Source organism: Corythoichthys intestinalis, chromosome 8, assembly GCF_030265065.1.
Source record: "Corythoichthys intestinalis isolate RoL2023-P3 chromosome 8, ASM3026506v1, whole genome shotgun sequence".
Lineage (NCBI taxonomy): Eukaryota > Metazoa > Chordata > Actinopteri > Syngnathiformes > Syngnathidae > Corythoichthys > Corythoichthys intestinalis.
In genome coordinates, this window is record NC_080402.1 from 56316970 (window position 1) to 56328139 (window position 11170).

An 11170-nucleotide genomic window follows, 5' to 3' on the forward strand; every position below is an offset into this window, starting at 1 on the left:
GCCATTTCCAAAAAAAGCTGTTCCCGAAATAGGTCGTAACACAGTGTGTGTTAAATCTCGGCGGTGGACAGTTTTATAAGTTCATACAACAGGATGAGATACTGCATTCCCACTGAGTGCCGGCTACACACGTCCTACATGGCTGACGCCGATTTTCTTTCTAAATTTTGAAGTATATATTGCTGTATATGTATGTTCCCCATATCATTATTATTGTTTTTTAAACATAGTAATACTTTTGTAAGTTAAAACGTGTACTTAATTTAAGCATGAGTCATCATTCAATCCACAGTGTTTTTGCCGTATTTTGTGGCCAAATAACCGTTGGTCAAGAGACTGTTTATTTATTTGAATGTTTGCTGTTCTTGTTTTTGTGTGCTGACATTGATCGGCGCTGACTATACTCCAATAAATGCACAACACTGACTGTGCGGCAATAACAGTGTGAATTTTCATCTACCAACATTCATCATGTCCGGGAGAATTCTCCTTTTGGGGCTTTTGCTCATCTGTGTGGTTGCAGGTAAGCAAATAAAAGAAAGACTTGATTTAGAAGATTCAGGTACTCCAAATTCTGTTTAATGATTTATTTAAAAAATATATATACCTTTAACATATAAAATCCATAATTACCATCATACTACAAGATTCTGATGAACCCAAATGAAATGTATTATTCATTTGATATGTTTATATTGTGTTATTGTTGAAAGTATTTTTACGAAAGCTGAACTCACCTTTAAAAACTATTTCTTTTTTTTTTTTTACAGGCATGGCGGCATCCCAGGTGGCTATTATTTAGAAATTATATGATGTATTTTTGTGGAAAAGGAAATAATCCAGCATGATCATTACTGATTGCAAACTAAGACTATGGTCATATTTCCAGTTTGTTTAATTGTGTTTGTGGGAGAAGCAGATAAAATATGAAACTCAGATTCAATCAATTACTGGCACTGATGAAAATAGACGTCCAAATCAATTTTGACTGTGAAGGATGGCAATGATCAGTCAACAGGATTCTGGAAGTTTCCTTTGAGCTTTGCACTCATTGCCAGCCCTCGCAGTCAAAATAGATTTGACGTCTATTGCCATCAATGACAGCCAATGAGTTATGATTTCTTTTTCTTGTATTATTTTGTGTTCTATCTGTCAGTCCTGTGATGGTCGGGTGCCCGAAAGTTGCCCTTCGAACTATGACCCTGTGTGTGGTACGGACAGATTTACATACCCCAATAAGTGTTCTCTCTGTTCCAGGTGAGTGTATGCACACACTGCACACATGAACACTGTTGATATGGGAGATCTTACTATTGGGAAAAGCTTTTTCCGCAATTGTAAGATCGCCTATATCATTGTTTTTCAACCTTTTCTGAGTCATAGCACATTTTTACATTGGAAAAAATAAAAAATGGTCTTTCTGTCCTGTATGTTTAATTATAATTTCTCTATACCTATATTTAATCAGTGTAATATCTGATGAAATGTGAAACATAATGGAGTAGGTTTCGTCTCATCCCTGGTTAAAGTAAATCCAAATGAAACATAGTTTTCGCTGTTTTGCCTTGTCTTTTAGCTCTGCATCTTCGTCCCCCCACAAGTCATACTAGGGGCTTCATTTGGGTCAGAATCTTTTCCAGGAGTCAGTTTGGATTTTAAAGTTGTCGTTTTTAAAAACTTATCCATGACTGAGTGTCCTTTAAAATACCGTCAGGGGATACCATAATAATGCTATAAATAATAAATGTGCCCGGGTAAATTGACAGATTGGAACAACAAAAAATATTTTTTCTTTTTACATGGGTTTTATTCCCGACTGCACGTTAAAACTTGTACAGCATTAATTGGGTAAACACCGAGATTGACAAAATATATTTTAAATCAAATCACACTGCCATTTGGTTCTCCTTATATTCACAGTAAAACAGTTCTTTTTACAAAGATAATATGCAACATAATAAACAGGCAGATTGACTCAAAAATAAATAGAAAACAATGGTGGCTTGCTGGCTAAGGAAATAAAAAAAAAACTTTCCCAAGCCACTTACCACCCTATTATTTAGAGCAGTGGTTTTTAACACTTTCTGAGTCACAGCATGTTTTAACATTGGAAAAAAATGTCGGGACACACCACAAACCCAAAATTTTCCAAAATTACTGTCTGTACAGTATATTTTAATTATGAAATAATTTATCAATATTTGTACTTAGTGTGAAACTTAAGCCTGTTTAGATGAACACATTGCCGATATCCTGGCAGGTATTGAAGAAACTAACGCGAAGCTTTTCTTTAACAGCTCTCAGTCTCTCTCTTTTTATTATTTTTTATTTTTCTTTATAGCAGTTAGTCTTGAAAAGCTCAGAATTATCAGACAGGGTGACGATAGCAATGTCTTTAACTGCATCACGGCCGAGCATCTCGCTAATAATGGCTTTGCAGGCAGGTAGCATTAATGTCTCTGCCACAGTGTGGGACTTTTTGGATTTAGCAACAAGTTCAGCAACAAGGGAACTGGCTTTGAGCGCTTTCTCTTTTACCTTTGTACGTAGTTTTTCTCCAAAAAGTTGTATGTTTGTCTGTGTTTTCATGAAGGCGAACAAAATAGTCCATCGACTTGTTTTAAGCGACGGGTGTTTCGTTTGGAGATGACGTTTATAGGGCACCACGGATAAAAAGACATGTAGTTCTTACCAGATAAATGTTAGTAAATGTTAATTTGGTATGAAGCCAGCCTGCTGGGGGCGGTGGCCACTTCTGATCGCAGGGAGACCACAGGTCAGCAAGATCTTTCTTTCAATTTTATTTGTATAGCCCTATATCACAACAAGGTTGTCTCAGAGGGCTTTACAGAGTCAATTTGATACACAGTCAGATACAGAAGATCAGGGGTCCCCAAACTTTTTCCTGTGGGGGCCACATAACTTTTCCCTTCTCTAAAGAGGGGCCGCGGTCAGTTTGTAACAGAAAAAGTGTGACGACTGCAGGAGTGCCTAAATGTAAAAATGTATTGTTTTTCAGAAAGCCACAATCAAATAACCCTTTTTGGATTCTTCACGGAACAAAAGTAAATAAAATAATGATATATTATGTACTACTACTAATAATAATAATAAATAATAAGTGAAAAAACGGTTAATTTGACTGGGGATTAGTGACGGGATCTGTCGTTCACTTGAGTATACGAATCCATTCCGGTTCGTCCAGTAAAAAGATTCGTTCAAACAAATCGTTCAACGAATCGTTCGCCCCCCTCATATCCCTCCCCGCCCAAATGAATCGTTCGGTTAGTGAACGGGAAGTGACGTTGCCGAACGAATCACCAAAGACCGCTTCGCAGTATAACTGAACGGGAAGTGACATTGCTTGGTCCCTCCCTCTCTTGCACACATTGACCACTTGTCGTAGTTTCAGAAATGAGTGACAGGCGATATCATTCTGCTTTCACAAACAGCCTCGTCTCCCTCCCGCTGCTGCAAAAGCGAGGGAGAACTTCCGCGTCGTCTGTCCTAGTTCAATGGGATCAAAGTCATGGCTCGTGGTTGCATTTCGATTTAGGACACGGTTAAACATTTTCCTTTTGTGGGGGGAGTGGGGGTTTGGGGTTGGGGGCGCATGGACTTTCTTTAGCATGATCTTGATCACATATGCAATGCTGCTGCTACCACTGCTGCTGCTAAAACTAAAGTGTAAATAGCTAGTTGTCAAATGTTGCTGCTCTTAAAGAAAAACAATACTACATTTTGATATTTGACAATTTAATTGCAAATCAGTATTAAGATGATCGTATTGAATTTTTGCACTGGTATTAACAAATAAAATAATCCGGTCAGCTCCCCTGTCGTCCCCTCATCTCAGATTGTCAAATGCTGACGAGAAATAATTGTTTGCTCTTTACGAAGTTGCCTTTCTACTCTCATTAGTCTGTTAAAAAAAATGTAGACATATTGCGACATCTCCCGTGTCCGCGTGCGTTGTTTTTGGGCGCTTGAGTAGCACATGATGGACGGATGGACATAATTTGTCAAACCAACTAACACCAGACACGCTCTGACACGAAAGAAAATAAAACAGTCGGAAAAAATTGACATGTATATACAGTTTCATTGCAAATCAGTATTATGGTGATCATACTAAATATTCTTTTTTTCTGTGCACATATGAGGTAAATATCGCTGCCGTGAAGCCTCCATACAATGACAGTTTTCTCCCCCCGCACCGCCGTCATGCGACCGCAGCTCAGCTTTTGCTTGCCTCGTAGCTACCCGCGAAAGTCTTTACTACTGTAAATTTGATAGTATGTCATTATATGTAGTCCCGAACCTGTTGAGAAAAGTAGTACACTAAACCATGCTTGCTAGGTTTGTGTGGTGTTTTTGTCTGTTTGAGCAGCATTTGATAGGCTCCACATTAACAAAAATGTGACAAAGTCATTTCCTTTCATTTTTTGACTCGTTCACCGCATTACTGCAAAGTCAAGTTGGCAGCAAGCTAGGTCAGGAACCGGAGCCTCTGGAGGACCGAGTCACTGAACGGGAAGTGACATAACTCAGTCTTGCCCTCCTGCCTGCACGCTGGCTGCTTATTGGCTACACGTGGAAGTGAGTGACAGACGCCCTGATTCTTTTTCCGCTCCCTCCTCTGCCCGCGATGAGGCCGGCGTCTGATTGGTCATGTGCGATGTCAGAAGACGCTGCCGCTTGCTCAACGCCCTCCCACGCAGCGAACAAGCACCAACCTCATAGAACGAATCAGTGCAGATGGTGATTAGTTCGGTCTCGTTCACCCAAACAATTCGTTCAAAAAGAACGAATCGCTCGCGACCGATACAACACTACTGGGGATCCCTCTGTGGGTGTATGGTATAAAGCCGGCGATGCTCCGATCAGAGAATCAACAGGGGACGTTCAGGATTTATTTGTTTCCTTTAATGATGATGAAAGGAGTATGAGATTTATTTTGTTGTATTGTGGTATCTGTGAATACAAGATAACCATATAACGTCAGTAATATAACATATATATAACCTATAAACATATACTGTATTATAAACATATCTAAATCAACAGGAACAACATTAAATATAAATGAAATACACTTACATAATGCATACAATGCTGATCATTCACAACAATGAGCATACACATTAAGCAGGAAAATAACTAACAATTTAGATAAGTGAATTGGCAACAAACAAAATTCACTCCACCATGTAGCCAAAGGGGCCAACGATTAGCATTAATAGGGTGACCATATTTTGATTTCCAAAAAAGAGGACACTCAGCCCGGCCCCAAGATACTTGAATTTTACTCGAAGTTCACTCAAAGATGCCTATATCACTTTAATATATTTAAAGCGGGCCCCCTTACTCTGGATGGAAAAATGCAGTTTGAAAAAAAAAAAAAAAAAAACTTTAAAAAAATAAAATAAATATATACGTACAGTATATACCTTTATATATACGTATATAATGCAGACCCATAGAAATGTAGTCCAGTCAATACACATACACACAGTAGGCTATGTGCCAACTAAACATTTTTATAAATTTCTATCACGACAATTGTCCTCAACAAATTGTTATTCCCATTCAATTGATATTCTCATTCAATGTTCTAGATTGCACACAAACAAAAACCGAAATAACTGACAAACTATTCAATCAGCATGTTTCCAAACGTAGCAGTTCAAAACTACGTTTCCCATAATGCCTAGCGCGGTTTAGCTTACCGATAGCTAGCTGAGACAAAAATCAAACTTTGCTATAAAAGTTTACAATCATCGGCAGCGCAACAATATGACACCAAACGGGATTTTACAGTCAAAGCTCCGACAGAAGTCAACTGTTGCCATTGTATATGTATTTATCGTAAAAAAAAAACTTCAGGCGTTGTGGCCAAATGTCAACCCAGTAGATGGCGGTAATGCCTCATGATAGGGGTAAACTGCCAACAAAAACAATAAGAACTACTCCTTCCCTCCCTACTACTAGGAGCCATGTCAACGCAGGCAGGCGCTGCCACCCAGCGGCTGGAGGCATTCTCTTCAAATTGGTCCCGTGAAAAATCATAAAACCCGGACATTTTTATGAATTCATAAAACCCGCCCGGACGATGAGGATACTACGTGAAAGTAGGACCTGTCCGGGCAAAGAGGACATTTGGTCACCGTAAGCATTAACGATTAGCGCTAGCGGCTAACGGTTAGCACACGACGGCTAATGGGTAGCTCATGGCGGTTAACGAATACAAGGGACCCTAAGCAGGTAACTCATCTGCCAAACGTGTTTATGCACTGCCAAGGCACACTTCTGCAATATACCCACCTCTCTCATTCACACACAACACTTGGATTGCCACTAAACAGGATGGCATCTTGAGGAACGAACCGCAGGCAGTGAAAGGAGGAAAAAGTGACTCGTGTACACCGGCAGTGAAGGAAGGAGAGAAAGTGACTCGTGCGCGCGTCGCTTTCCTTAAAGGGCCAGCGTTGTAACAATCAAACTAAAGCACCAACATGCAATGGGGCTTTCCTACAATAACACTATTAAATAAATAGATAATAACCAAACAACCCTGTCAGGGTTTTCCACAGAAAAAAAGCCAGGAAATAAATAACACTATTGGGGGGAAAAAAAAAATCAAAATGCTCTCTGGTATTGTTCAGGGGGCCGGATCAAATGTTGAGGCGGGCCGTATCCGGCCCGCGGGCTGTAGTTTGGGGACCCCTGCAGTAGATGAGCGAGATGAGTTCATGTCTTTGGCATCTCCTATCCTTAGACCCTCCATGGCGTCAAGGAAAAACTAAAAAAAACCAGTGGGAAAAGAGAAACCTTGGGGAGAACCACAGTTAGGAGAGATCCACTCCCAGGACAGACAGGCTATAGATGCACCAGGACTGATGATGGGTATCAGCAGAAGGAGTTCCAGTTTGTAGACATGGAATAAGGTGAGGGAACATTAGTGGGTCCATCAAGCCAGATGAGACGGGGGGGTCAAAACCATCCAGCCAGGGGTCAGGATAGTCAGGCGGTTGCGACTGAAAAAGTAGCTCCTCCCCCAGAGGGGAGGGGGGAAAGGGGGAAAGGGGATACTGGGTGACTAGTGATGAAGTGACTAGTCAACTACATATTAGAATTAGAAAAGAAAAATAAAGTAAAGACATGTGGTAGGTAGAGTGAAAAACAGGGGATAGGACTCAGTGGCTGTACTTCCCCCAGAATTATAGCTCCTAGGGCAGCTTAGACTGAACTGTGAGTCCAGCCTGTTTTCAACTAGCCTGACCGTAAGCTTTGTCCAATAGGAATGTTTTTAGTCTAATCTTAAATATACAGACTGTGTCGGCCTCTTTAATATTAGCTGGAAGCTGATTCCATAAGACAGGAGCTTGGTAACTAAAGGCTCTAGCTCCTACTGTACTTTTAGAGACCCTGGGAACTACCAGTAGACCTGCATTCTGAGAACGAAGTGTTCTGTTGGGGCGGTATGGAACCAGAGCATCTGTGAGATAAGATAGCACCATACCATTAATGGTCTTAAATTTAAGAAGGAGGATTTAAAATTTAATTCTAAACTTGACTGGAAGCCAATGAAGAGCTTGGACCACAGGGGTGATGTGCTCTCTTCTATTGGTTCCTGTTTAAAGTTTGCTGCTACGTTCTGGACTAGCTGAAGACCTTTTAGGGAACTTTTAGGACAAGCTGCGAGTAAGGAGTTACAGTAATCCAATCTAGATGTAACGAACGCGTGAATTAATTTTTCTGCATCGTTTTTAGACAGAATATTTCTAATTTTGGCTATGTTGCACAGGTGAAAAAAGGCTGTTCTGCAGGTTTGTTTAATATGAGCTTTAAATGATAGTTCTGGGTCAAATAGAACTCCTCGGTTTTTAACTGTGGAGCTGGAGGCTACACTCACATTGTCCAGAGTGACTATCTAGACAGTCTCTCAAACTTTTAAAGCCTATCATAAGGACTTCTGTCTTTTCACGGTTAAGTTAAAGATAATAAGTGCTCATCCATGTATTTACATCTCGGACGCAGGTACTTAGTTTATCCACCTGCCTGATCTGATCAGGTTTAATTGATAAATACAATTGTGTGTGGTCAGCGTAACAATGAAAATTAATGCTATGTTTTCTGATGATACTGCCAAAGGCAGCATATACAGCATTAACAAGATGGGCCCGAGGACCGACCCTTGTAGCACACCATAACTGAATCTTTGCAAAGAGCTTTCCAGGAACGTGAACATATTACCCCTGTGCTTTCATCGCTTCACTGGCTTCCAGTTCAATTTTTACTGTTTGTTTTTAATTCTATTAATGGCCAGGCTCCTTCTTATTTATCTGCAATTTTAACCCTCCAGAACTCTAGCAAGGTTCTTTGTTCTACCGGCCAACTTAAACTGTGGGCTGACCAATATTTTGCAGTAGCTGCCCCCATGTTGTGAAAGAGCCCGCCCCCTGTAATCCACACCACTATGAATCCAGGCCTTTTTAAATCACGGTTAAAGACCCACTTTTTTAGAGTAGCCTTTTCTCCAGACTAGGGTAGCCTGGTTTTATTTTGAAGGGGTTTCAATGTTTTTTTTAATTTTATTTGTGTTATTGTTATATCTGCTATTTTGACTTTTACTGCGATGCGTTTACTTTTTCTCCTCAATGTCCTTCCCTGCCTTTTATGTATCATGAACAATATTTATCAGTGTTGTAAAGCCCTTTGAGGACCGCTTGGGTTTTTGTAAAAGGCAATAGAAATAAATTCGATTTGATTTGAACAACAGTTTGTATTCTCCACTCTGACTGGTAAAGGTCTTGCATGCAAAAAACCCCTTACATTTATTTTCTTGGTTTTGCAGCTAATATGAATTTAGCTCATAGTGTGTAGGAACACAATGATGCACTTTTGAGATTTGAACTCATTCATTTCAGAGGGAAAACATTCATGTGAACACAAAAAACTCAAATATTTGTGATGTAAAATGAAAGTTTAACACGGTCTATTTTGTCTTGACAGGAATCCGCAGGGTGAGGTATTACACCGTGGAGAATGCAGAGCTCCCTTTGATCCGATAGCAACCAATTTGGGGCCCCAAATGGTCTAAGGGACACCACAACAAGTCAACTTTGTTGTCGTTGTTTTTTTTTTTTTAGCAGCCTACATGCATACTATCGCGCAGACAATAAACTAAAGTGAAACAATTAGTAAATCCTTTAGTGAACACTGTTTTCACATGCTCGTAACTCCGCTGGTTCCACGACATGGCGGGCGCACAACAAAGCCTTTGCTCCGCAGCCCCATCATATTTTTAATCTATGCAAGCAAATTGCTGCCATACCAAAAAAAAAAAAAAAGTCCAGTATCATGTTTTTGCATGATAAAATCATGCAAAAATCATGCATGCCTTCGCTAATGTGGCCCGGACAGACACAGCCCGAACCGGATACTTGGGCTTGTCGTCCCGTGGACCCACCACTCGCAGAGTGAAACCTCTGGGTCCAATGCCATGTGACCCGGGTAGCAGACTATGCAGACTCCGCAGACCTAGGCAATCTGATCCTTGGTTGTGGAAACTGGCTTTTGGAACGTTGAACGTCAGCTCTCTGGCAGGGAAGGAGCGGGAGCTTGTGGAAGAGATTGAGCGATTCCGGCTATATCTAGCTAAATCGAGTGTCCACTCAGCATTTCCTCAGGGGAGAGGCGAAGGGCTGGGGTGGGTCTTTTGATAGCCCCATGGCTCTCTGCCTCTGTGTTGGAGTTAACCCCAGTGGATGAAAGGGTCGCTTCCCTGCACCTTAGGGTCAGGGAACGGGTTCTCACTATTATCCACCTGAAAACATCATGAACAACCACAATTGGAGTATATCAAACTCCCACATTAAAACATTCCAGACAACATTCCTATTCTTTGTGTCTAAGCAGCAAACAATGCAAAAATCACACCTCCTTAAAACTAATTAAATTGTCTTGTTTTTTGTGTAAATCTTCTAGAAATAAGTGAAAATATCTGCCAGTGCTTCAAGTAAATTTTACTCAGATTTTGTGAAATATGAAAAATAGCGAGCTGTGAATAAGCTTAAGACTTATTTTAAGCAAAAAGTCAGTAAATTTAATCTTAAAAAAGCTTGTTGGTCAGATATGCTCTTAATTCAAGAATAAATATTGTTCAAAATGCTATTTGAAAGCCTTTTTTAAATTTATTTATTTAGGTGAAAAATGACGAACTTTTAAATGTATGGTCTTAATGAAATAGTAATATTTACTCAAAGTAAATCGAATAATCTGACGCATTAATCTGTTAACTAGTCTTTAAAGGCTGCCCATACGCACTGTGCAAGTTAGCTTGCTACACTGCAAAAACACACCTCCTTAAAACTAGTTAAATTCCTTTGTTATCAGTGTAAATCTACTAGAAATAAGTGAACTTATCTGCCAGTGTTTCAAGTAAATTTTACTCAGATTTCTTCGATCTGAAAATAATATTATCAGACTTATTTTAAGCAATAAATGTGTATATTTAATCTTTCAAAAAGCTTTGACTGTCCTTAAAGGGTAAATGGTGTTATACTTATATAGCGCTTTTTCACCTTTCAAGGCACGCTTTATACTACATCGCCATCTACCTACTGGTGACACAGCACCAGGAGCAATGTGGGGTTCTGTATCTTGCTCAAGGTAACTTAGGCGAGTACATCAGGGCAGAGAATTGAACCCACAACCTCTGGGGTTGGGGGACGACTACTCTACCACTGAGCCACACAACCCCCAGTTCATTAATTCAAGAATATTGTTCAAATTATTAACATTATTAAAGACACAAATGTCCTAACACAAAATTGCTTCACTTCAATCAAAGTTGTTTCAATAGCGTACCGCACGAATGCTATTTTTAGACCGTGACGTCGCCATCGTAACGCGGAAGTGGGTCATCATAGACAAGCCCTCGCATACAATCCATGTTATTTGTGCTTGTTTTGTCCGGTAATCTTTCAATAAAGGACATGCCGATCAGAAACGGCTGCTATAGAACGTGTAAAAACGACTCCAGACATTATGACACGTTAAGGACGTTTTCTTCCTTATACGTTTCCCAAAACATAAAAATGTGAAGAATGGATCAACTTGCGCGGACGTCCAAAAGACCAGTGTAACACCAGCAAGGTGAAGCCAG

The 11170-nt window shown here is 40.1% G+C and overlaps 1 protein-coding gene across 1 annotated transcript; it reads left to right on the forward strand.

The window, feature by feature from the left end:
* Positions 1 to 375: 375 nt before the first annotated feature.
* On the forward strand, positions 376 to 9208 carry LOC130919898 (turripeptide Ici9.2-like). Its single transcript, XM_057842528.1, has 4 exons — positions 376 to 523; positions 771 to 787; positions 1157 to 1257; positions 9016 to 9208. Exons 1-4 carry the CDS (start codon positions 472 to 474, stop codon positions 9101 to 9103), a joined length of 258 nt encoding a protein of 85 aa, XP_057698511.1. The 5' UTR covers positions 376 to 471; the 3' UTR covers positions 9104 to 9208.
* The last annotated feature ends 1962 nt before the right edge of the window (positions 9209 to 11170 follow it).

Bases quoted from the DNA above. Each gene is read 5' to 3' on its own strand.
- LOC130919898 (XM_057842528.1), top strand. From the start codon at position 472: ATGTCCGGGAGAATTCTCCTTTTGGGGCTTTTGCTCATCTGTGTGGTT. The intron at 1,258-9,015 runs GTGAGTGTATGC...TTGTCTTGACAG, and splicing joins AAGTGTTCTCTCTGTTCCAG to GAATCCGCAGGGTGAGGTAT.